The sequence below is a fragment of the Hippopotamus amphibius genome, chromosome 3 (assembly GCF_030028045.1).
Source record: "Hippopotamus amphibius kiboko isolate mHipAmp2 chromosome 3, mHipAmp2.hap2, whole genome shotgun sequence".
NCBI classification, from domain to species: Eukaryota; Metazoa; Chordata; class Mammalia; order Artiodactyla; family Hippopotamidae; genus Hippopotamus; species Hippopotamus amphibius.
In genome coordinates, this window is record NC_080188.1 from 144,607,221 (window position 1) to 144,633,647 (window position 26,427).

Sequence of the window (26,427 nt, forward strand, 5' to 3'; positions counted from 1 at the left end):
CATCAGTAAAACAGGGAAGTAATAACTACATCATAATTATTCAATTAAAGATTAAATGAGATCACATATATTGCACATGTAATATTGTGCCTGGCACTTAGGAAGAAAACATATGTTAGTTTATTAAGGAAGTTACTATGTTTTAAGTTATAAATGAGAAGCTGCTTGACAAGGAATGTCAGCCAGGCTTCCCATCTCAGGAAAGAGGAAACCTTGCAGTGTAGGGTTGCAGAAAGGGGCGGGGGGATGGGAGGGAGACCATGCTGGGAGGGGTAGGGGGTGTGGGAGACACACCGCTGTGTCATGGCAACACTGTCATCTGATGAGGTGCCACCAGGCTGCGCTGTGACTCAGGCTACGCTAAGGCTTTATCCAAAGCAAAGACCACCCTGGGAGAAGCACAGGCAATTATTATTATTTTTCCATTTTAATGAAATAATAATAAATTGAAACCAAAGCATATGAATGTCTTGCACGAGATCATCTGGCCAGTGAAGATTATAACCCAGACCTTTGTTCTTTCAGTTACCAGACATGTATTAACCAAGCTGGCAGAAGGAAAACAATCTTTACTGTGCTGTAACTGAAAACATACTACAAATGAAATTCCAATTTAATACTCACATCTTACAATTCAGGGTGACTAGTAATTGAGAGGCGCAGAGATTTCTCAGCTTCTCCAGGTCCCCACTATCGTATGTTGATTGACAGGAAAAGTCTCTGATGTCTAACCAAACATGCTGCTGCTCCAGCCCACTGAGTGCATTTCCGGTTGTTTTTATTTTCAAGGAAGAGGGAACACTTATCCACGTAACCCCTCCTAAAGTCGAAAACTGTTATGAAATTGATTTCCATCCCAATCCCTTTTTACTTAAATGTTCCTGAGGTTCTTCTCTCTTACCTAAAGAACCCCAAAGCTGTATGAGATGGCAGATGCCCTTGAGGTGTCCACATGCTGGAAAAGCTCTCAGGCAGCCCTGGGGGAGGGACAGGATGCACTAATAGAGGTGCCCCCAAGACAGAGAGGCCAGGATAGAAATTCACTAAGTGTTCCCCACATCTCAGCCAGTCTAGCACCACAGCATCTCAGAAGTGCTCAGCAAACACTCGCTGACTGAATAAAAAAGAAAGTTGGAACTCAACAAACAGTTGAGCATCCAGACAGGCTGGGAGCTGCACAGGGCTTTCACCCCAATAAACCAAAGGCTTCTTGAGGCACAGCAGCCCAAACAGACATTTAAGGCATTCATTTATTCATTCATTCTTGCATGCATTCATTCAGCTGTGTTTACTGGGTGTCAAGAACTGGGACCAGAAAAGATGCCCTGTAACCCAGCACGTTCCCCACCCCTGGAAGCACCCAAGTTGGTGGGGGAGACAAGTAAACAGATGATTACCACACGATGTGATGTGTCATGGGGGGGGAGTCCCAGGTTTCAGAAGAGCCCAAATCTGGGCTCCAGCCCACAGTGACACAGAAGGTGGGCTTAGGTGGAAGGAAGACTGGGGCCCAGAGGACCTCTCTGTGCACTTTTCCCAGGAGGATACACTCATGCCCAGAGGGTTCCTAGATGCAGCTCAAGACCAGAGTGGGGCACTTGGGTTGCATCAGCCCTGACTGACCACCCTGGGGCGATGCTTCCTGCTAGAGGACTGCACGGCTAGGGCAGCCTGGCAACCCCCTGAAGGTCTACAGAATGTATCTGGTGACTATGTAACACCCTCATATGATTCCTAAATCAATACAGTACAAAAAGGTTTATAATGAGATGTCCTACTCCTGCCCCTGCCCCCATCTGCCTCTTTCTCTCTGTCCCCTACAAGTACCCCTTTCCTTGGTGTCTTGTGTATCCTTCTAGAGTTTCTTCATCCAATTTCATATTTCCTCCCTTTCTTACATAACTATTCACACTGGCTTGGACCTTGAAAAGAGGTGCATTTCATTTTCAAAACGCTACTGATTTCACATAGACATGATACCGATTCTCCCTATGTTCTGGGTTTATCGGTAAAAGCAAAGCACAGGTCAAGGCTGTAAGTACTTGATGAGACACACAGAAAGGCCTGTCTACACCGCCAGGAGCTGTGGGGGAAGCAGCACAGTCAGGCTCTCCAGTGTCCCTCCCCAGAGCTTTGCTTAGTAACGGTCACATGGGGACAAGGATGAAGATGCCTGTGTTTGTGTCCCACGCGGCCTACCAGTGGGGATCAGTGGAAACATTTTTGAATCTTTAACTGTGGAGATCACGCCTGCTTACTGCAAGCAACAATCTAAAGCAAAAGAAAGAAAGAAATCCAGTGAGAAGGCAAGCTCAATCCCGCTTCCCTGAAGTAACTACTGCTAACATTGGGGCCAGGGGTTTGTGCCCCCGTTTCACAGGAGAGCAAAAGTGAGGCAACAGATGAGGGAGCGTTTGGGGGTTCCTGAGAGAAGCCAGGGATGCAATGGGGGTTGTACCTGCCCCAGGCCTGGCTGCCCCCAGAGTCCAGGTGGGGAAGCAGGGTGGGGGGGAGGAGGGCAGGCAGGGGGTTGGTTGGCGCCCTTCCTCACTTACCTGTCTCTGTGCTGCCTTTTCCTCTGCCGTCTCACGGTTTCCACTTCTCTCTGTATTCACCTCTGTCCTTAGCCCTTGTGCAACTCAGAAAAGACCGAGTCTTACTGACTAGGGCACACCCAGGCCTTGCAGGGCACGTAGCACAGAGGGAACGTTGAGCACATACTTCTTGAAAAGGCTGCGCTAACCTCTAACACCAGCTCTTACTCCTAAAAGGCTTGCAGGGAGCATTCAGGTGTTTTCCTGGTGGCTCAGGCCCCAGGCTCTAGACCCTCTGTCCAGGGTGTCCTCTGGGAGCTGCCAGACCCTGGCTCTGACGGCCTGCAGCTCCAGCCCCAGGGCCGGTCAGCCCTGTGAGAAGGCGGGCAGCTGAGAGGGGCAGGCCTGAGGTCCCGTGGAAAGGTGACTGGAACTGATTTCCAAGGGATGGCCCTCTTCACCTGTGGCCTGAAGGACTGGGGCCGCAGCCACCTTGGGTGAAATCTAGTTCTGACCATACCTGGTCAAAGCTCAGAAGCAAAGGGCATGGGTCCTGAGCAGGTGAGGACTCACCTGAGCCAGGTGGACCCTATACACCAAGGCATGAGCCGGGGCCTGGCAGTTACTAGGTCCTCAGTAAATGCATGTTGGTGGATTTAGGCCTGGGAAGGGGGTGGCCTTGCAGCGGGGAGGAGGAGTTGAAGAGCAGTCTCCTGTCACCTAAGACAGCTTACCAGCAGACTTGGTGCAGAAAGGGCAGAATTTGGTATCAGACATGGATTTGAGTCCTGGTACCACTTCCTAGCTAATTAAACCAGGGATTGAACCTGGGCCATGGCAGTGAAAGCCTGGAATCCCAACCACTAGACCACCAGGGAATTCCCTACTTCCTTTTTTAAGAAGTTTTATGAAGTATAACTTACATACCATAAAATTCATGCACTTTGGGACGTCCCTGGTGGTGCAGTGGTTAAGAATCCACCTGCCAATTCAGGGAACATGGGTTCGATCCCTGGTCTGGTAAGATCCCACATGCTGCAGAGCAACGAAGCCCCTGTGCCACAACTACTGAGGCCGCGCGCCTAGAGCCCGTGCTCCACAAGAGAAGCCACTGCCTGCGCACCACAATGAAGAGTAGCCCCCACTGGCTGCAACTAGAGAAAGCCAGTGCACAGCAACTAAGACCCAATGCAGCTAATAAATTTATTTAATGGAATATTACTCAGCTGTAAAAAGCAATGAAACTGGGACATTTTTAGAGACATGGATGGACCTAGAGACTGTCATACAGAGTGAAGTGAGTCAGAAAGAGAAAAACAAATATTGTATATTAACACATATATGTGGACTATAGAAAAATGGTACAAATCAACCAGTCTGCAAGGCAGAAATAGAGACACAGATGTAGAGAACAAACATATGGACACCAAAGGGGAAAGCGGAGAGGGTTGGGGGGTGAACGAATTGGGAGACTGGGATACCAAATAATACACTCTAAATATATGCAGTTTATTGTAAAAAATAAACAAATAAAAAGTTAAAAAAAATTTCATTTGTTTATGATTCAACAACTATGTGCAGAGTTGTGCAACCATCACCATAATCTGATTTTAAATCACTTCATTGCTCCAAAAGAAACCCCGTCCTCGTTCCATTCCCTTCCCAGGTTTAGGCAACCAGTCTGTCTCTATAGATCCGCATTTTCTGGACATTTCACATAAATGAAATCACATAATTTGTGGCCCCTTGCAACCAATTTCTTTCATTTAACGTGATACTTTGGGGGTTCGTATATTGTACCATGTGTCAGTACTTCCTTTTTATTACTGAATAATACGCATCGTGTGGGTATAATACATATACGCATCGTGTGGGTATAATACATTTTATCCCTTCACCAGTTTTTCAACATTTGGGTTGTTTTCACTTCTTGGCTATTTTGAGTAATGCTGCTACGAACAATCAGGTGCACGCTTTTGTGTGGACACGTGTTCTTATTCCTCTTGGGTAGGCATCTCCAAGTGGAACTGCCAGGTCACATGGCAACTCTGTTTAACCTTTTGAGAAACGACCAGTCTGTTTTCCACAGTTGCTGCACCATTTTACATCCCTATATCACACCCAGCAACATACGAGGGGTCTGACTTCTCCACATCCTTGCCCACGTTATTACCCTTTTTATTTTTAACTAGGAGTTGCTAGTGGGTGTGAAGTGGTATCTCACTGGGTTTTGGTGTGCATTTCCCTCATAACGAATGATGCTGAGCATCTCTTCATGTGCTCACTTGCCAGTTGTAAGTCTTCTTTGGTGAAATGTCTAGCAACGTCTTTTGGGGCCACTTACTTAACCTCTTACTCTTAATTATACCCAGCTCCTGAGGCCACGAGACTTTATGTAGAGGGCTTCCACAGGGGCTGCCGTATAATGAGGGCTTAAAGATGACAGCTCTTAGTATCGTGGTACTTGTTGTCACTTTGGCCCCACAGGAATGAGCCCTCCCCATGGGCTCTCTGGTTTGGAGTTGGAGCTCCGCTGCCCTCCCTGCTCAAGGGGCGGTGAAGGACGAGCTCCACCTGCCCGAGGGTCCACATGTTCTAGGTGTTCTGCTGAGCAATTCCACACGATCTCATTTCATACTCACTAGAACCTTTTGATGAAGCATGACCGTGTTTATAGGGATGAAACCTTGAGGTCTAAGATATTCAGTAACTTCTCCAAGGTCGCCTAGTTGAAAGTGGTGGGAACTAAGATGTGAACTCAGAGCTGATGCTGAAGCCAATGCCACAGGCAGGAGCTGCTGGGGACAAGCACAGGCACGCGGCCTGCTTGGGGAAGCTGCAGGCTCAGGCCAGCTGCAGAGATGGCCCCACAACGGACCAACAACTCAACTGGGGTAAGCTGCTTATCCCCTTTAGGCCTCAGCATCTTCTATAAAGTGAAGAAAAGAATAGTTCCTCCCTCAGAGGGCCCTTGTCTGGATCCGATGCAGTGCCTGGCCCACTACAGGGCAGGCAGCTTCCTCCTCTGTGTCTGGGCTGCAGCCTGCCCCCCACCAAGACCACCTGGCTCTTCTTTGCTGTGAGCGTTGGCCCATCCTAGAACTCAATCTCCTCACCCTGACCCTGGGGGCCAGGCTGGAGCAGAGTATTGTTAAAGCTCTCAGGGCCTTATCTCCTCTCGTTCCTACTTCTTGCCTTTAGACAGTGCTCTCCCGAAGCCAGAGCACCTGACAAGGGCATCAAGTTCTCTAGAATGATAACAAGATTAAGCATAAGAAAAGCAGGATAATAAAAAATAAAACTTTATTAAAGCAGCTAAACTTAGCAGCACTGCATAAAACACTTTCAATGGTATAAAACTTATAAGGCAAGAGTTAAATGTAAGTCTAATATGTGCATTTCTGATTAATTGTGATAATTCTGAGTCACTCACTTCTTTGCCATTTACCAATTCAAAGAGGAAAGCTCTTGTCATGTTTTGTACCTCTCACCTCCTTGACTTGGCGACAAACTGAACCTGCCTTGGGCTCCAGCTGGAGGACCCCAGTTGAAAGGGTCATCAGCTGAAGGTCTCCAGACCTCCCTGTGGAGCTGGGGCTCTGACTAGAGTCCCAGCCTCTCTCTCCTCTAACTGTGTGAGGTGTGCAGGGTTGCATCTGGCTTCCAGCATCAACCACCCCTTCAGAGCATCTTCTAACACGACACAGGAGGGGAAACTAGTGCTGCTCGGTCTGAACAGACTTAAGGAGGTTTTATCACAAGGACCTGAAGACTGACTGAGCCTGCCCCTGCCCTGCATGGCCCCCCTCAGCCGAGGGCTCTGGTCACGGAGAGGAGAGCAGACCGAGGACTAAGACCGAGACTTAACCCTTTTTGCCTCCTAGGACTGGGCTTCTTGTGAGGAACTTCCCTGAGCTGGAGGGGGTCAGTGTGGTCACTGTGGGGGATTCCAGCTTCACTCTGTCCAGAAGGGTCTTCTTGAGGGCAGCTGGGGAGATCTTTTCTTGGTCAGCCATGGACTGCAGCTCTCTGCAGACAAAGCCCCAAGAGGTTGAAAGAGGAGCCAAAGCTTCATGAGGCTTCCCCATCCATTTAACCCCAACCTTTGTTGCTTGATACCACCCAAACTAAGAACCCCAAACCAAACATTCCGCTAAGCTTCATAGAAGTGCTATTTAACTAAGTAGGAGTTACTACATAGATGTAGAGCCTCAAGTGGTATCTATGATCAGATGGAGACAGAGACTGTGGAAAAATCACATGACTGGAGGTCAAAGACCTGAGGTCAAACCCTACCTCCATCACTTACTAGCAGTTTGACCTTGGGAAAGCTGTATCTCTAGGCTTCAACTTCCTCATCTATAAATCCAACCTAATCCCAGCTATCAGAACTGTGTGAGAATTAAATGAAGGTCTACAAACCCTTAGCCAACCAAGTCTAATAAATCATGGTTATTAACAGAACACAGACTCTAGCACTGCTAATGGGACCAAAGATGGCCGACTCTGCAAGATGGTTTGCAGAACATACTGGGGCTGGCTGCAAGTGGAGGGTCTGGGCAGAGAAGGAGAGCAACCCACCGTGTACGGATGCAGGAGGCCTCAACCGCGTTGATGAGCAGGGAGCGGAAGCCCCCGCTCTCTAGGAAGTGCAAGGCATGGATGGTGGCCCCCCCAGGGGAGCAGACATTGTCCTTGAGCTGGCCTGGATGCTGCTCTGAGTCCAGCAGCATCTTGGCAGCCCCCTAGGGCAGGAAGGGAGCATTAGAGGAGAAAATCGCTGGTGCCCCTCAGGATGAGCTTCTCCACACCCACTGCTCCTCCCCATTCCCTATCCCAGCTTCCCAACCAAGTCCTGCCCCAGCCCAGTGACCGCTAAGAGCCCCATCCCCACACTGTGGTCCAGAACACGCAGGGGGAAGATACTGACCAGCAAGGCCTGGGCCCCCAGTCGGAGAGCCAGGCGCCGCGGCAGGCCCATCTTCACCCCACCATCGGCCAACGCATCCAGGGCCATGAACGCCTGTGGAGACAATCACTGAGCCCCAGGGCAGCAGGCACTCAGGGGCACGCCTTAAGGTCTACTTTTCCTGATTGGAACTAGCTCCAAGGTCAACCTCCTCCACCAGCCAGCCTCCCCCAAGAGGTGGGTGACACCCCCAAGCCCAGGCCCGCTTGCCAGCCCTTCTTGCGCCCCTGGGTTCCCGGGAGGCTGAGTAAGTATATGAGGGCCTCACATAGGCAGGCCCGCTGCCGCTGAGCCCTGTGACGGCGTCGATCAGGTCCTCCTCCACCTCAGTGCAGAAGCCCACGCTGCTCATGAGCTGCTCCAGTAGGCGCCCATCCTCCACCAGGGCGTGGGTGCCCGTGGCATACACCGTCGCGCCCTCTCGCACCAACACGGGCGTGTTGGTCATGCAGCGGATCACCTTGGGGGCCGGCTGGAACGCCAGCAGCTTCTGGGGTTAGGGCAGAAGGCCGAGTGAGCTGCCCGTCTCACTAGCACCACCCCTCCCCTCACACAGGAGTGCCAGGGCTGAGATGGGCACCTTCTCCACAGAGCTGATGGTGACACCGGCCGCGCAGGAGACCACAATGTGCCTGGCCTGGACGTCGGCCCCGATCTCATCCAGGATGAAGGGGATGATGTGTGGCTTCACGGCCAGGAACAGGACGTCACTGTGCCTCACTGTCTCCTTGTTGCTCCGGGTCAGGTTCACACCCATCTTCTGTGGGAGGAGACCACCAGGCTCACTGTATGCGGCAGCCTCACTAGGCCCAGGCCCTCCCAAGGAGCAGCCGAACCCCTGCTGAGCCCACCTGGCCAGCTGCAGCCTGGAATTCCCTGCCCTATGCCCTCAGGGTCTGCCCCTACCCCCACTGGCACAAAGTTTCCCAACGTTGCTACTGGGCAAGTGAGCATAGGTGCTGGACACGGACAAGCTTCCCCATGGCAACCAGGAAACAGCTGTCCCCCATCCCCACCACTTCTCTGGCACCCAAGGCACTCCTCTGCCAGGTAAGAAGTCTCCATGGCTGGAAAGTGACACAGTCAAAGGGAAAGGTGAAATGCTAGTACCCAATGGTCAGAAGCGGGGCCCTATCCCAACTCCAGACACCTGTATATCAGAGTGCATGGTCTCTGTGTGGTCCAGGGGTGGGCTGGAGGACACCCGCCCCTCCAAGACTCCAAACTGAGATGCTGGGCCCTCCAGTGCTGATAACATCAGCCATCCCAGGCATAGTCACTGCATGTCACCTGCCTCATTAGACACCCTCTGCCACACTGCTCAGGTCTAGGGTGAAGACTTGGGATATTCTTTGAGAGAGAGGAACAACTAACTTGCCAGGTTCTTTCCCAACACGCTCATTTATGCCTCAGAATAATTCAGCCAAGTGCCTGCTGTGGTCTCCATTTTATAAATGAGGAAACTGAGCCTCAGGGTAGTGGAGTACCTTAAGGCCACTTAGCTAATGGATGAAGAAAAGTGAGTATTTTATTGGATACCTACTACGTGCCAGGTGCTTTCCACACATAAAACCTCGACTAACCTTCTAACCACCCCAGTATCTGTATTGGAACCCAAATCTGCCTGGGTGCTCCCACCACCCTGAGCTGCCCCAGGGAAGGAGGACAACTGTGATGCTCCTGGTGGAGAGGTCAGCGCCGGCCCTGGACCAGCACAGGGACTCAGCTCATCAGGCCATCCTTCTCCTGGGCCTCCACCCTCTTCCCCACAACCTCCTGCCTTGCCTACCCTGAGCGCGGACACCGTGGGCAGGTCCATTTCCGGGGAACTGGCTATTATCTTGTGAGCCGACAGGACGCCTGCAGAAGACAGGGCTTTTCAACGGAGGATCATGACCCACCCGGTTGCCATGCTCTCCCTGGGAAAGCAGAGTTAAAAACCACGACGCTCTAACCGTTGTGGAGACGGTTGCTAGAGCCCCCCTCCCCCTCAACCCCTTACGCGGACATAAGACTCTCCCGCTGCTTAAGAGGAGTCTCCTCTCCCCCAGGAGACACAAGTTCCCCTTTAGTCATTCATGCACGTTCGTGGGGTGGAGGACGGTTCACAGGGTAGGCTAAGGACCGTCCGAGCATCCGCCTCCCGCTTCCAGGTGCTTACCTGCGGTAGTGAAGCCCCGCGCCAGGGCACAGGCCAGCTGGCCGGCGCCGATGAAGCCCACGCTCATGGTTCCGGGCTCCGCGTCTGCCGGGTCGCCGCAGAAGTCCGTTCAAAGGTGCCCTGAAAGAGGGGTGGAGAACGCAGGACCCAGCGCGCGCTGAGCTCCTGAGCCGGATCCTGGGAGTTGCCCGCAGCTTCCGGGCCAGATCCCGCGACCCCCTGCGCTGCAGGGCCCCAAGTCCCCGCCCCACCAGGGTGACCAATCCGCGGCCGGGACGGGGCCGTGTGCCCGCCTCCTGCGCACGGGATTGGCGGGCGGAACCTCGGACGCAGCGCGCGAAGCCGGGATCTCCGCCTCGCGGGCGCCCCCCCGAGGGCGGAGGTTGCTATTGCGACCCGGCTGCAGCTCAGGGCTGAGGCTGCGCCGAGCTCTGATTGATGTTATTTCTGGTGCCGCCCCTCCAGGGCAAGAGGAGCTCTTCAGGTTACTGATTTGAGAAGACTAATGTTTCGCTCCTGGCGGGGCTTCAGACCGGAGCGTGGGGGCCTGTGGGCTCCGAGCCGGGCTCCTCGGTGCGCCCGGGGATTATCCGCGTTGGAGCTGGGAGGCCCCTGTCTGCAGCCCGCTCCCTCCCGGCCCGCGCGGGGAGGCGGCCGCGGAGCCGCGGTTACTCACTTGAACTTGCGTGGTTCATGCGATTGGTCTTCTTAACTAGATCGCGAATAAGGTCAGTTCTTCTCTTGAGGGTATGATGGGTTCCTTAGGGCCTGACTAAAGTACCCCACCCCCCCACCCCCGACCACCGCCACTTGCTTTAAAACGCTCCACAAACGTGATGTTTACTTTTTCATCGGTAGTAAATATAAGTACCACGGGGAACAGGTGACAGAGAAAGATGCAGAGGAAGGAGGTGATGTCTCAAGAGGGAGGTGTCTGAGAACAGCTGGAGAGACCATTGGTTCCCCACCGCCTCTCCCAGTCTTTTTACGGGCCTTTTCTTATAATCCACACCCCCACCCCCAGCCGCGGGCTGCTTTTCGCAATGTTCTAGTTGATGACGTCCAGGAGGACAAGTCCCCTGTTCTTGAGTTTCTGCACCCTTAAAAGTGAGGACCAAATATTTACTATGAAGCAAAATCATATTTCTATAACTTTCTCTGATGAGGAAAGTAATACATGCATATTGAGAAAAATTTGGAAAATACAGAAAAAGTAAAGTGAAAATCACCCATAGCCATACTTCCTAAAGATCGTTTCCTGCAGACATTTTTGGTGTATTTCCTTACACATTAGTTTGTGTGCATACATACCTTTTCCATCGTTGGAAATAAACGATATACGTGTGGTTTTGAAACTACTGTACTAGATATACAATATTTTCCAATGTCACTGGAAAGTTATTTAAAACAGGATTTTAGTGCCTACTTAGCATTCCGTTAAATGTATGCACTGTACTAACTTAGCCATGCTCTCAAAGATCAACATTAAGTTTATTCATTCGTTCAATATATACTTATTGAGCCAATTTCTGGGGATCCAGCCATGAACAAAACAGACGAAAGTTCTTATGTTCACAAAACATATCTATTTTTAAAATTATTGTTCATACCACTGTGATAAAGTCTTTTTCTAACTCTTTGACTATTTCCTTAGCCTGGATCCCTACAAGTGAGATCTTGCGGTTCTGTGTGTAGAAGCCTTAAATGCATCCCATGGTGGCCATGTCACAGCCCAGCCTAGTTGTCACCAGCATGGGCTCTGACACCAGAAACCCTACAGTTCAAACTAGCTGAAGGAACAGGGGGACTTCTGACACAGCCCTTAAGAAAGGTGCCAAGGAACACACTGACGAGAAGGAGCAGCTACATCATGAGGACCTTGGGGACTGGCACCAGAACTTCCTAACACTGCCTGAGCTTGTGAGGGATGCTCAGGTTTCCCCATGGTCCACTGGGAGGCTGCAGGGCCCCCTGACTGTCTGGCTCTGGCCTGCAGTACAAGAGGTGTGCCAAAGCTGTGTGTGTGTGTGTGTGTGTGTGTGTGTGTGTGTGTGTGTGTGTGTGTGTGTTGGGGTGGGGCGAGATATAGGAGATATCAGTATCTCACACGTCAGACCTTTTACACACATCCACCCCTTACCTGATTGCCTTGGTAACTCCTGCCTCATCTTCCAGAAGTAGAGGTGAAATATGAGGAGGACTAGAGAGCCTGGGAAAGGAGGCCGTGTTGGTGACCACCAGTGCTGGCTTGATCCCCAGCCACAGGGCAGGCCACATAAGACAGGCAGTAGCCAAAGCACTTGGTCCTCCTGACTAAGCTTGGACATGTGAACTGCTTACCAGAAACTGGCTATTTTTGTGGTACTCCGTGATCTAATTTATTTTTTCATCTCCAAAGTTTGTGTACAAAGTTTTAAATATATATTTTAAGTATAGACAATCCCATTTCATTTTCTTGTAATGACCTTGATGACTCTAAAGGCCCGTTTTGTTTGTGCAGTGGCCCCTGCTGTGGCTCCCATGGCCATTACGTTTGATGCCTGTGAAGATCTTTTGGGTGCAAGTGTTGGATGGATGAGATGAGATGAGATGAGATGAGATGATGAGATGAAGTGGGGAAAGACCTGTCCACCCCACCCAGCCACTTAGGACATACCTTCAGGAAGGCTCCAGCCTAGTGCTGCCATTCTGCCACAGACATATACTCTCCTTGTCTGACACCTGTCTTCTTGGGGGCCTACTCTATCCTTTTACTCCATCCGAACAAAGTCCAGAAAGAAAATGGGGAGTTCACTAAGCTTCCAGGACTGCCCACCTCACATCTCTCCTCTGATCCTCTCATCTACCAGTCACATGGCTTCAACTGTTCCTGCCCTTCCTCCTTTCTCACAGCCCCCACCCCCGCACGGTCCTGCCCCCCCTCCGCCTCCAGCTGTCCTAGCAAAGTGGACAGTGCTTCATTTCTGCCTTCACTTGTCCAGGATGTTCACTCTCAAGGCCTCAGGGCCTCCTTCCTGGTCTGTCTTTCGATGGCAGGCTCATCTTCCTAAGAATGGAGACGATCCAGGGAATGAGGCAGAGTCCTGAGCTGCTCCCAGCCAGTCAAATGGCAAGTCCCCTTGACCCCTAATCCTTCCTGATTTAGGAATCTTCAGGGAGTCACATTTTGCATACATTTTTGCTTTGTTGTTCTTATACCAATAACCCATGTTTATTGTAGAACCATTAGAAGTTAGATTAAATGGAAAACTGAACATTGCCTTTAATCCCACCACCTAAAGAGAATCAATGTGACTCTTCTGGAATACGACTCTACACTTCTTTTTCATATGCAATAAGGCACACCCTAACCTTGATTTTTTGTTTTGTTTTTGCCACACTATATGGCTTGTGGGATCTTAGTTGCCTGACCAGGGATCAAACCTGGGCCCTTGGCAGTGAGAGTGCAGTCCTAACCACTGGACCGCCAGGGAATTCCCTTAACCTTGATTTTTAAAACAGGTATATACTCATGTTGTATGTAAACAGGTCAGGCTGTGTATGAACAGGAGATACAAAAACCAAAATAGTTTTGTTTTAGGATGGTGGGATTATGGTGGTTTTCAATTCATTCAAAATTATCTTTAATGTTGTTACTTCATCTATTCAGTGGCAAAAATTATAATTACAACTCACTTCTAATGGGATTTGGCTCACTGTCTGTATTAGTTTTCTATTGCTGCCATAACAATTTACCACAAATTTAGCAGCTTAAAACAAAACGGATTTGTTATCTCACATTCTGTGGGTCAGAAATCTGAGTAGACCCAACTCGTTCCTGTGTGTCGGGTCCCACAGGCCAAATCACGGTGTCAGCTGATCTAGGTTCTCATCTCGAGGTTCTGGGGGAAAATCGGCATCCAGTCTCAATCAGGTTGTTGAAAGAATTTGGTTCCATGTGGTTGTAGGACTGAGGTCCCTTTTCCTTACTGGCTGTCAGCTGGGAGTCATTCTCACCTTCTAGAAGCTACTCACATTTCCTGACTCATGGTCCTTTTCATCTTCAAACTAGCGATGGCAGATTGAGTCCCTCTCAAGTCCCTCCCTTTCTGCCTCATCTTTCCTGCCTCCAGCTGGAGAGTTCGCTGCTTTCATGTGATTAGATTGGGTGCACCTGGATTATCCAAGCTACTCTCCCTATTTTAAGGTCTGTTACCTTAATTACATGGGCAAAGTCTCTTTGCCATGTAACAGAACATAGTTACAGGTTCTAAGGATTGGGGGGCATGGACATATTTGGGGAGAACTTTCTGTCTACCACACTCTCTCCCTGTGCTGATGAGCACATCCTTACATTTTGAAGTGAAGCCAATCTCCTAGATTGTTTTAGCTCACATGGGATGATGTGAGCAGGCCCATCCTTGCCACTGATTGCTTGCGACTGGCTGGGAGTCCACCAGCCTTTTAGAGCCACAGATACATCACTGAGTACCTGGTAGAATTCTTTAGATGATTTTGATATCCTTCCTGTAGAGAAAGCAACTGTATGCCCTGGTACTCACAACATGCCAAGTGGAAATTCTTCATTTTGATGTCTTAAGGAGGTAATATAGCCATTTACAAGTCAGAGACAAATCTCTCCCTACCTCCAACAATATTCTTGCCATGTCCTCAAATCCTGGCTGTCCACAGACTAGCTTCTTTTTTCTCTTTGCTATCCAGTTGCTATTAATTAGCTTTGTATGTCAAAATAGAAAATCCATGAATTTCAATAAGTTAGGCATAAGGAAATGTATGGGGAATTGCCAGATGTGGCAGCTTCCATATGACATGTTAACTAATGCCTGTGTCATCAGCAGAGCATGCTTACCGTGGCATGTTGAATCTCTACCCCATAGATTTGCATTGCCTTAGCCTTGATTTCTTCATCTGAGAAATGGGAATAATAATACCTACATGAAGGAATAGTTGCAAGAATTAAGTCCTGTAATGTATATGAAGCTGCCTAGCATAGTCCCAGGTTCAGAGTGAATGCTCAGTAAATGTTCACTTGCCTGCCCTGTCCCTAGAACCACTATTGCAAAGGTTAAAGTGCTTTCTAAGGAGGTAGCATATGTGAGTGATTGTTTACAATACTGTTTTTGGAAGCAGAATTGGGGGTTATAAATATTACAGATGAAAGCAGAATCTAAACTGTATTACAGTCTTCAGTGCCCGCTAGGGGTTGGGGGTCCATGGTCACCCCCTTTCTTCAGATCATCCTGTTGCTCTCATTCCCCCATTATTGCCCCCTCTCTCCTATGTAAAGGACACTAGAAATTAAATATAGAGACACAGAGTGAAACATCACTTTTACTTTATTTCAGCAGATTATCTACATTCCTTGTTTAGTTTTTGCTAAGTTAAAAGAAAATACATGTGGGTTCTGGTGATAAGTTCTCTAAAACAGTGGGGGAAATAACCCAGATATGCACAGGTGATGCTCAGTCTCCAAAGCAGCGAGGAATGGGGGAGGTTAGGGCTGTCTGATCTCTAGGACAAAGAAGTCCTAGAGCTGAATCCCAAATCCTCCTTTTTAAAAGGAAATGGTGGCCCAAAGCCTTCTGCATTTGCTTGAGGTCACAGTGTATGACACTATTAGATCCAGAAACCAGATGTCCTGATACCCTGTCCACTGCCTCTAGCCTAAAGCCTTTCATCCTCCCTTCCAGCACTCTCTCAGGGGAATGGGGACCCCCAGTATATTTACAAAAGCCCAGAGTGGATCAATATTTTGGTGAATGGGGGTTCTTTTTTGACCTCCTCCCTCCCTAGGGGAAACAGAGGGATTTTTTTGTTTTGTTTTGATTCATCATGTAATAGAGTAAATCAATCTGTTTTCCCAGTTCTCACTATAGGGTGTGTTGTCCCATACTCAGTTGAGAATTTGCTGGAGAACAGAAGCTCCTAGCTGATGATCTGTCCGTGCTCAGCTACATCCTTTAACAAGTAGGCTGGGGTTTCCTTCTACAGCTCTGCAATCCGGGCTGCATCAGTTATCATGTAAGTGCTTAGGGTGGGTGATGGACAGGAGGGCAAGAAATGGAAGAACACACGAGAAAGGTAAAATAGGGGCATTCAGTTGGGGCAGGGGTAACTTGCTAAGTAGAAAATTAAGACCTATGTTAAGACCTGCTTTGCGCACGTGTCTAGTCAGAGGCCTCCTTGGCTGCACCCCACACCTAGGGCTCCAGCTTCCTTGGCACAGGCGCCCCATCCGAGGCACAGCTGCACTTCTGCACCCTCATGTTGGGCAGGCTGACCACCTGGGGCCTGGCCTTGCCTCCCTCCTGGATGCTGACGATCATGGGCAGGGAGGTCGTCTCTGAGGCGATGCACTGTCGAGGCCCCAAAAATGGCCACTTGACGGTCAGGGATTCCGGGGGCTGCTGGCAGGTGCCCACACACTCATAGGCCAGGAAGCCCGGGGGCTCCAGGACCCAGTTCTCAGCCCACTTCATCCCCTGCAGGTCAATGTACATCTCCTGGCGGCAGCAGCGGCGGGTGCCCTCAGTCCCTGGTGCCTTACGATCACAATTTCCCTGAGCTCTGTGGGGGCCAGGAAAGCAGAGTCAGAGGTCAGCTGGGAGGGCGGAGGTCAGGGGGCCCACGGTGGGGCTGAGTGGGGCATCTGGAAGGAGATTTATGATTCATCCCTCATTATATTAAAAAAGAACTGGATATTTGTGATGTGAATGAATAAACATATCCAAAACATAAATCATAAATTATTTACTAAAGGTTTCCTATTATGCTAGGCATTGAACTAAGTACTTTACGTATATTATCTCAGATGATACCAGCGTTTCATCCTCAGATGAACCTTGAAGAGGTTCCAGCATTATTCCTGTTACACATGAGGACTCAGAGACCCAAAGGTGTTAATTGATACGCCAGAGTTCCTGCAGCCAGTAGAAGGCAGGGCTAAATGGACTCAGGCTGTATGATTCCAAAGGGCTGTTATTAATGACTACTACACCGCTCTGTCCACTCCAAATAGCTAACACTCCCATGAAGAAAGAATTCACAAATGCCAGAGGAAAGCTGTTCAACCTTAGAAACTGCTAATGCTAATATTTTTCAAAGAATTAATCAGGGAAAAGGGTAGAATGAAAACAAATGATTACAATAATGTATGTGTATCAATGACAACATAAAGCTCATTGAAAATATCTGAAGGTTTTTTTTTTTGTCTGGGTTTTTTTGCCAGCCAGTTGGCTTTTGGGATCTTAGTTCGGCACCCAGGGACTGAACCTGCCCCCTGCAGTGAAATCACCAAGTCCTAACTATTGGGCAGCCAGGGAATTCCCTAAAGATATTCTCAATAAAATATTTGAATAATAAAAGTTTCTACCATTAGAAACTCCGACATGTAGTGGGGAATCAGTTGCACCCTGGGACTGTCTGCATCTGCCTCCAGCTGGTCCCAGCCACTGTGAGCCTGGACCACCCAACCTACTAGAGTCCTGCCCCTGCGCCTACCCGTAGTCCCTGAGGTCCAGGGTGTGCAGCTCCAGCTGGGGCTCCCCCTGCCCGGTGCCCAGCGGCCCCTGCGAGGCGAAGCGGACCAGCCTGTGGGCGCTGGAGGCCAGCGGGCCCAGGTGCTCCCGCTGCACCGACACCTGCAGCAGCAGCGGCTGCCGGGGCCGGCACAGCTGCTGCCAGAAGTTCACGGCCTCGGTCACGTCCAAGGCCTTCCAGCCGCTCTCGTGGATGGACACCAGCCTGCCACACCACACGGAGACACAGGCCCGCGCTGAGGGGTGGGGGACACAGGCCCTCTCCACCCCTTCCCCAGCTGGTTGGCCCGGCCGGCACCGCGCCGTCTCTGCTCCCCCACCCCGACCCCCACCTCCCACGCGGGCCCAGCCCCTCCTCATCCCCGCCCCCCACACCCCAGCCGCGACGTCCCCACCTGGAGTCGACGAGGGAGGTGCGGTTGGAGCCATCGTCGCGGACGTGCAGCCACTGGACGGTGACCCGGGCGCGGTCGCTGCGCGGGAAGAGCCGCTCGTGCCTGCGGAGCGCGGCCTTGGGGACCGGCTCCTGGAAGAGGCGCAGCACGGCCTGCACCAGCTCGCTGTGCGGCGGCAGCCGCTGCTCCATGTCGAACACCAGCAGGTGCGAGGAGGCCTCGGACAGCAGGAACCTGCCGGCCACCTCTGGGGACACGAGCGGGGTCAGCGCGGCCCCTCGGGGCACCAGGGGAGCTCTGAGGATGGCAGGGCCACTAAGGTGGTGGCCAGGCTGGGAGAGACCAGCCCCTGTTCTGTCTCCCTGGGTTGAGCCAGTTTCCTGAAAACCCAACCTTGGGTCTGGGACTGGTTTGTCAGGAAGGCTGGCAGGGCTGACAGGGCTGCCTCAGCTGAGATGCTGGAGTTCAGAATCTTCACCTGGGGGCACCTGGCCTTGAGTCTAGCTCTGGGCACTGAGGACGTTGAGTCCAGGCCCAGGGAGGTGAGAGGCTGAATAGAACTCAGAATGGCTGCGGAATAGCTGGGTGTTACACTTTAGTGTTGTTCCTGCACTTTTTCATCCACAATAATGCACTTTAATATTCATGGCTCTGGGAGATGGGTCAGATACAGTCACAATAATGTTCCGGAGGAACAAACAGAGAAGCAAAAAGATAATTCTAAAACCATTTGTTCGAGGTCAGGCTACTAGTGGCAATGTGAAAACTGAACCCAAGAAGCCCTGACTCTACCCTGGCTCCCTGAGCCTGCGCTAAGGTTCTTGCCACACCCACCCCTCCCATTGACTCTGCTTTCTCTTCTCCATCCTCATCTTCTCTGATGCCTTGGCTTTGGCATCAGGTCCAGCCTGGTCCAGCTCCTCCTGGCCCTGAGGGGTGAGGCCCCGAGTACAGACGGAGACCAGGGGCCCAGGCCCAGCGATCCTCAGTCCATGGTCCCTCCTCACCACCCCGTGGACTCTGGGCCCCCAAACAGCCTCCCTGGAACAGGCCCTCCCCCCACCACGAAGACCAGGCTGCAACAGGGAGGGAGGGCCTCACCTCGGAAGTTCTGGCTGAACCTCTTCTCCCGGGAGTGGGCCCTGTGGCTGCGCTGCAGCAGGGCCACGTACTGGGCCCTCACGTGTACAGGGATGACCAGCCCCTCCACAGCGGCCTTGTCCAGGACAGGAACTTCGTGGAGGTGCAGCTGCTGCAGCAGGCTGCCCAGGATCCGCTCCTCGGTCAGGGCCACCCCGGCACCAGCCAAGGGCAGCGCCCACAGTGCCCAGCAGAGCCAGAAGGGCTGCATGGTGCTGCTCAGGAGAGGGAGGGGCAGAGCAGACGTGTCCTGGAGGAGGCTCCAGGAGGGTCCCAGCTGGATGTGCTGAGAGCCAGGCTGGGCCAGCTTTATAGCCAAGCCTGGGCTGGGCCTGGGTGGTGGGAGGGAGAGAGGCTGGGAGGGAGGGAGGTCACACCCCTCGGACCTCCTGGAAGCTCAGCAGCCAGACAAGTCCCTGAGCCCCAAGGAGGGGGCTGTCTAGAAAGGGCACAAAGGGCTGTCTGGATGCCACACAGGCCTGGGCCCTCTGACCACTGCTGTCTGGCAGCTCAATAACAATTTTAGTACCTGTTGAATTTCCCTAACCCTACCCCAGTCCTAGTCTATGAAAAAGTGAGCCTATTCTTTGAAAATGAGTGTCCCATTAGCCAGCTGTTTAAATCTCTTTCCTGGAGGCCAGTCTGCGTGTAGATTTGCGCACCGAGGGGAAGGAGGGAAAGTGTTCTGCATTCCTGCCTGTCCTGGTCCAGGCCCCCGTTTAGGGCACTTTTTACAGAAGCCTCTTGAGTCACCTCCCTCCATTCTCCAGTCCCTGCAAGCCCCCTCTCGCTCCTCTCCACAGTCCCTCAGGTGACCCTGTCCTCCCCTGTGACAGAAGGAAGCTAGATGCTATCAGGACAGGAAAGCTGGCAGCTTGACTCTCTGCCAGTCCCAGGAGAAGCGATTTCTGCAAATGTCTCTGCAACCACAGGACTGCAGTGAGGGGTGCCTCGGGTGCAGCATCCTTCTGGAGGACCCTCTGCACAGGGAGCCTGCCCTTGGCTCATAGCACCAGCGCAGTTTGAGCCAAGGTCATGCCCGGATTCAGAACAACAGAACTGCCCAGAGTCATGTAGGTGGGAGCCGCCAGTGCCTCCTCAAACACACATTTGAGACCGGCTGGGCTCAACCAGGGGGCCTGCTGCTTGCTGGCTGTTTGACCCGCTAGCAAGTCCCCTAACTTCTCAGTGCATCAGTTTCTCCTTTGAAGGAGGGGACGATGACAGGTCTACTTCATAGGGCTAGTGTGAAGGGTGAATGAATTACACATGTGAAGATGTTTGGTGCAGCGCCTGGCTTAGTGAGCACCCTAGAAGATTGGCTCTCTGTATCATCGGCCTGCTCTGGCCGTCTCAGCGTGCGCCTTTCTAAAAATGGTGATGACAAGAAGAGAAGTCATTTCCTGAGTATCACTCTGTGCCAGGCACTGTTCTGGGCTCTGAACTTGTGTTCACAACAGCCCTAGGAGGCAGGTGCCAGCATCCGCTGATCTTCGAGGTGCAGAGTCAGAACACACGTGGTGAAGGAACCTGCCTGAGCTCGCTCAGCACATGGAGGGCGAGGAGGCCAACACAGGCATCTGTCCCCGAGGACCCCCCCAGCAAAGGGGATTTGAGGATGTGCAGGAGGAAGCCTTTCCCAAAACACGACAGCCGCACCTCCCTGTGTCCCATCACCTGGGAGGTGAGCCATGACGGTGGACGAGGACGAGGACTGTGGTTGGGGGCCGAGGGGCCCAGTGGGCAGGAAGCCACCCTGAGTCCCCCCCCAGCAGGGGGCACTCTGGCCTCCTCTGTGGGTATTGCTGTGTCACTGACGGGGGTCTCTTGTGCCGGGTGCCTCTGTGCTCCTCACACATCCCAGGCAGAGGAAGAGAGAACCTTCTGGTGCTCAAAGGGCGGAATTTCCCCTAGATGAGGACACAAATTGCCACCATACGCATATGCACGTATGTGCATATACAGAGGTCTGCATAACCTGCATGTGCATTTGGTAGTAAGGTGGGGGGGCTTAGACTCTGAGGCAGAGGAGGAATAATAATTATGCTGATAATAATCATAATGGCTAATATTGCTTATGGGCTGCACACTGTTCTGAGTGCTTTGCATACATTAACTCTTTATCCTCACAGTTTGCCATTATTGTTCCCATTTTACAGGTGAAGAAACTGAGGCATAAAACTGTTACCTGACTCGCCCAAGGTCATACAGCTAGTAAGTGCCAGAGCTCGGGTTATTTGAAGGGAAGGAAACAGAGATTCTGTCAAATGCATACACAGGACAAGGTAAGAGGAAATCCTGAGAGTTGAACCAGGGCAGGGTGGGGGGGTTGTCGGAGGGAGCGGAGGGCCTCTCAGGGGACGACAGAATCCTGACCTCTACTGCTTCTTTGCTCCCCTTTCCTCCTCTCGCACCTCTATTTCCTCAGAATTTGTGTAATTCACAAGGTGGAACTCAAATCCCATCTTGGAGTTCATATATCACATCATTCCGACACCCCCTGAAATATAAGGCGCCACCTCTGGGTCCGGCCTGAGGGGGCCCTCCTGCTCTCCCTGTGACAAGTGTAGCCTTCTTCAAAAGGAGAGCTGTTGCCTTTCTTTGCAAGTGATTAGCAGGGAAAGGACTTACTAGATGCAAACATTTGGGCCTTAAGTCAGGCCAAAAGGTGCAGAGGTGTCACATTTACAGGAGACCCAGGACTTGTGGCCCTCAGTCCCTGGAAGCTGTTTTGGGCTGGTGTTCCATAAATATGCAACAGTCCACCACCCTTGCCGCTGGGTGAGAGGAAGCTCTGTAGCTGATCATTGCCCAGGGTGGTGCCAAGGATATAACACCCAGGCTGCCCTTGCAGGCCGCAGCCCCCTCTCCAGGCCCCCACCATCTAGACCCCTGGAAGCTCCCCAGGGCTGGAAGCTCATGATGAGGTCTTGCAGGCCCCTGTGCTGTTTCAGCAGGGACCTGCTGTCACAGGGCTGAAGGTGGCCGGGTCCCTGTGCTGCGGCTTCCTGACCAGCACATGCGCACACAAGGCTCTCTCCCACTGAGGAGATGCCTTGGGGGTGAGGATCTTTGGGAGTTTCTGGGGGTCCAGGGGCTGCTTCTGCATCTGGGGTAACTGACCACTTCAACTGAAACTTCATTTTCCAGAGATGAAAGTCAAGTGGAAGGACCCCCTTCTGCCAGATTCTTTGCCTTTCCCAGGTGTCTCACTGGTACTCCTGGGCTGGCCTCCCAGCACAGAGACAACTCTGGAGCTGAGTCCTTCATGGGAACTGGAACCAATCGGGGATCAGTCCTGCCTGTAGGGATGGGCTTCTCGGGTCTGGTGCTCAGGGACCTCCTAGGGGCCACTGGTGCCTGGGCGGGTGGTCCACGGTTCAGAAACTGAGAATCCTTCCCAATCTTGGAGACCTCCCTTAAGAGGAGAGAGTCTGGGAGTATTTGTCACCCTCAGAGGATCTGTCCAGCAAGGTGCCCCATCCCCCACCTTCCCTGGCTACTAATCAGAGGGCTTAATGCCGAAGTGGACCAGCCAGGCCATTCTAGTGCCCCCTGTTTTTTAGAGCTAAGAAAATCAAGGCTCAGACAGGTGACAGCATCTCCAAACTCACACAGGTAATGACGGATGCCTGCATAAAGTCAGGTCTTCTGATTCCCAGCCCCGAATCTTTCCAAACCCTCAGACTACTTCCAGCACATGGTCCTGCATAACCCACTGAAGCCAGCGGGGCGTTTCCATCAGCCCCAGGAGAGGTGGGGACTCAGTCAATCCAGGGTCGGGTCTGAGCTGGGCAGGGGAGGCAGGGGAGGCAGACAAACAGAGAGCAAGTCCCCCAGACTCCTGAGGCTTCCAGGACACCGGCTCCTGGTCCTGAATGTGGATTCCAGGCGGACTGAAGAGTTTTGCTTGGGAAATGAAATAATTGGGCAATTAGCTAGTGGAGAATGTGGATTGGGAGACTTTTTTCAAGGGGCCTATTGGTTGCTGGGCGGAAGGGCAGCTGCCCTTTGTCATGCAGAGTTGGGAATCAGGCCTCCCCTCCAACTGTGGATCTAGGGAGGAGAGTCTGGTCAGGTAATCTGTGGGATCAGGTTGGGCTTGAAAAGTGGAAAAATTGTAAAATAGCCTCTACTGACCTTATGGGAGGGAAGACGACTTACAAAGCTGTCTGAACCAGACCTCTCTCCCGCAAGGCTTTCTAAGGTAGAAGAAGCCCATGCTGTTTAAAAACCTGTGTTGTGAGGGGTTTGAAAAGTTTTGTGAAGACTTTTTTTTTCGGAGATAGTATGTTGTGAATGCTCTAAGTGTAATTGTGTGAATGCTGTACAAGCATGCAACTACTTGGTGCTGCTGTCTGTTTTGTTGGCATGCATATGCGTTAGGACTGGGGTCACTTACAACCAGTCTCCTCCCACCCAGGTGGCCTTTAGACAACCCAGCCTGGCAGCCTTGCTCTGTCTTCCCCAGACCAGAGTCCACGGCTCCTACAGCGGCTGTCCCCGACCTGGTCTGATCCGGCTCGGCCACCCAGCACAGCTTGGCCATCACGGAGCCACAAAGCCAGTGGCCCCTGAATGTCGGGGATGGGCCCCCCATGCCTCTCCTCCCCTCAGCCTCCGACAGCTTCTCTACAACCCCCGTTCTGGTGCCTCCCACCTTCTGCCAGGTCTGGGTTTTTCCCACGGGAGATTCCCAGGGGCAATGATTTCTGCTCAGATCACCTAGGGAGCTGGTGTAACTACGGATTCCTGGACCTCAGCCCAGGCCCCTTTAAAGGGCTTGGCTGGGGGCCTGGGGCCGGGAATCTGAATGTTAGAGCCTCTGTGCGTGCACATGCAGTGGAGAAAGCGAGCAGGGTTGGGTGGCAGTGCGATAGTAGCCCTGCGAGAGAAAAGCATCCCATCCTCCCATTAAGAAGAACCACAACCCAGCCTGTTCCAGAGGGTTCCTCAGCTTCCTGATTGCCTGATTAAGAGGAAAGAAAATGACCAGAAAAAAAGGGAAAAGAATTTTTCCCTGAGGTCTTCACTGGGCTTTCCCTGAAAATTTGAGAGTAAGAGCTGGCAAAAAGCCCTGAAGTCTTTTCCCCACAGCTTCAGTACTTCTGAACATTTTCACACTCAAGAACCCTGACATAGGACGCAGGAGCCCAGGGTGCTAATTCTGAACCGTGCCTTTCTGCCCAGGTGACCCCCTAACTTGTCACTCTCATGGCCACATGGAGCACAGAGGTTCCTCCTCTGAGGCCCAGCCTGTTTCCCATCCCTCTCACAGAACACCCCCTGGAGGGTCATCTAGTGGCTCATTCTTCATCTCTCTTTCACCTTTGAACTGTTCTCATCTGGCAAGTCTCAGCATAAATTTCATTTCCTTTATGAAATCCCTTTCTAATGTTCTGACCACCCCCACCTCTCCCTGCCTAGTTCATCACTATGTTCTCTGGATGCCCTTGGTCCCTCATGAAAACAGGGGGATGACACTCCCTGTGGCATCCTGGAAAGAGAGGCTGGGGTGCAGCTCTCCTGATAGAGCACCAGCTCAGGGAGGCACAGACACCCTCCAGGTGTAATCATGCCCAGCACGGTGCCTGGCAGGTAATTTGTGCTCGACCTGCACTTGCTGAAAGAGAGAGAGGCAGGGGTGGGGGGCAGGGGGAAAAGAGAAGAGTAGACGGATGGAAATTAGACACATGCGATCTTGGTCCAGATTAAGGCCACTACTGTTTCAGGAAGCTAATAACCAATACATATGACTTTAAAGTTGACAAACTTGGCAGATGGACAGACAATGAGAAGTGTCTCCTATGCTGATACCTAATCTCTGCTCAGCTTCCCCAAAGCAATGCTAAATCTTGTATGAGCTTCCAGAACGTCTGGACCTGCACAAGCCTAGGTGTGTGATAACATCAGTGTGGTAACATGTTCTCCTGTTTTCACCCAACAATACCTCCTCAGCCTTCTCCCTACCTTTGGAGACACAGCCAGGAGTCATCAGGGCCATAGCTGGGTCCTGGTTCTCCTGATCTCACATGATTCCTTTCGCCTTTTCTTTATTTTTTTTCCAGTGTACCAAAATTTGCCTTTATAAACTAACTCGGCAAGATTAAGAAACTGAACAATATTTACACTTCTGAATTTAAAGGATCTGAACCTTGTCACATACTACCCACCCAAATTCCCATCAGTTTTTTTAGATAATATGACATGAATGAGTAGGTCAAAACACTTTTGAAATAAAGAGTGTATTTCTATTTATTCATTTATGCAAAAAACAGTATCAGCATATGTAATAGGAACACACTTTTTAAAAAATAAATTTATTTATTTATTTATTTATTGGCTACACTGAGTCCTTGTTGCTCTGTGCGGGCTTTCTCTAGTTGTGGTGAGTGGGGGCTACTCTGTTGGGGTACATGGGCTTCTCATTGTGGTGGCTTCTAGTTGCTCCACAGCATGTAGGATCTTCCTGGCCCAGGGATCAAACCCGTGTCCTCTGCATTGGCAGGCAGATTCTTAACCACTGCACCATCAGGGAAGTCCCAGGAATACACTTTTAAGTTTAAAATTAATTTTCCATTTTGAAAGGTTCAGGATTTTGTCTCTTCTTTCTACCCTTTAAAATACTTTGGTCCAACAAAATAGCAGACAAATAAAAAGTTTATTCCCTTACTTTCCTTAAGGTCATATTTGGATAATTAGAAATGGCTCTTTAGAATTTAGGTATCATTTATGGTAACCTGGAGATTTAATCACAGAATAATACATGTAAGAATGTTACAGCACACACACAAAAAAGTACAGAGAATTTTAAAAAGAACAAATTTCAGGGCACTTTCAAAGTCTGAGGCATAAGAAAGCCCTTTTGGGGATCCTTAACTTAAAAGACCCTTCCCTTCAGATTCAGAATGAAGATAGTTAGGAAGTGTAAGACAATGGGCATTGATGATATGGCCTGGAAGCTTCATTAGGATAGGGAAAAATGGAGTGTCCATGCTTTAGTGAAGGGGCTGGCCAATGAAAGAAAAGCCAGGAAACCACTTTAAACTCATGTCCACGGCAGGTCAAATGGTGCTGATACAAGTGTTTCCCTGAGAAAGGTATTATCCCATTGCTACCTTTCCAAGGTTTAGCCCTCAAATTGTTTATACTGCTACTTCTCTTCTTTACATCACCTGTTCTAGGGGCAAACCTCCTGGAAGAATGGTGGACAGACTGGAAAAGCAAGACTGTGGGTACAGCAAAGGGACTCTGGATCTCTAGTTGTTCATCACGACTCACAATGTCCAACGAGGAGTCTAGCGAATCTAAAGATGGATTGTTAACTCTAACTCTAGTATATTTTGGGGATATGCTTATTACTAAACAGCTTTTATGGTTTAGGAATGCCAAAACTACCTGACTCTCCTGGACATATTTTACTTTAAAAAAGGAAATACAATAGGCTAAAAAACAAAAATAAAAATCTACCTGTTCTTTAACAAATAATTGATATTTTAATGTTTTTTAAAAAATAATTCCTTTCAGATACTCTGAGTAGTTTTTAAGTGATATTAAAGAAAAGTTTCAGCCTTCTTTAATACCAATATCTTGCACAATTTAAGATACAGCCATTGAGGTTAGCATTTCAAGGGAAAAAAAAGTAAAAGAAAAAAAGGAGAATGGTAACTCACTGAAAAGTTTATGTACT

At 50.7% G+C, this 26,427-nt stretch overlaps 2 protein-coding genes across 4 annotated transcripts; both read right to left on the reverse strand.

The window, feature by feature from the left end:
• Positions 1-5,820: 5,820 nt before the first annotated feature.
• Positions 5,821-9,892, reverse strand: PYCR2 (pyrroline-5-carboxylate reductase 2). 2 transcript variants are annotated; one of them, XM_057729671.1, is made up of 7 exons: positions 9,665-9,892; positions 9,293-9,363; positions 8,084-8,263; positions 7,772-7,993; positions 7,465-7,557; positions 7,116-7,279; positions 5,821-6,563 (listed from the first exon to the last, which is right to left on the reverse strand). In XM_057729671.1, the coding sequence occupies exons 1-7, from the start codon at positions 9,729-9,731 to the stop codon at positions 6,398-6,400; spliced, it is 963 nt and encodes a 320-aa protein (XP_057585654.1). In that variant the 5' UTR covers positions 9,732-9,892; the 3' UTR covers positions 5,821-6,397. The 2 variants fall into 2 exon arrangements, with proteins under 2 accessions (XP_057585654.1, XP_057585655.1); XM_057729672.1 differs by lacking the exon at positions 9,293-9,363 and having other exon boundaries at positions 9,665-9,891.
• A 5,972-nt stretch (positions 9,893-15,864) lies between these two features.
• LOC130850021 (left-right determination factor 2-like) lies at positions 15,865-18,948 on the reverse strand. 2 transcript variants are annotated; one of them, XM_057729329.1, is made up of 5 exons: positions 18,699-18,948; positions 17,816-17,844; positions 17,598-17,713; positions 17,165-17,407; positions 15,865-16,231 (listed from the first exon to the last, which is right to left on the reverse strand). In XM_057729329.1, the coding sequence occupies exons 1-5, from the start codon at positions 18,946-18,948 to the stop codon at positions 15,865-15,867; spliced, it is 1,005 nt and encodes a 334-aa protein (XP_057585312.1). The 2 variants fall into 2 exon arrangements, with proteins under 2 accessions (XP_057585312.1, XP_057585311.1); XM_057729328.1 differs by having other exon boundaries at positions 17,598-17,844.
• Positions 18,949-26,427: the final 7,479 nt, after the last annotated feature.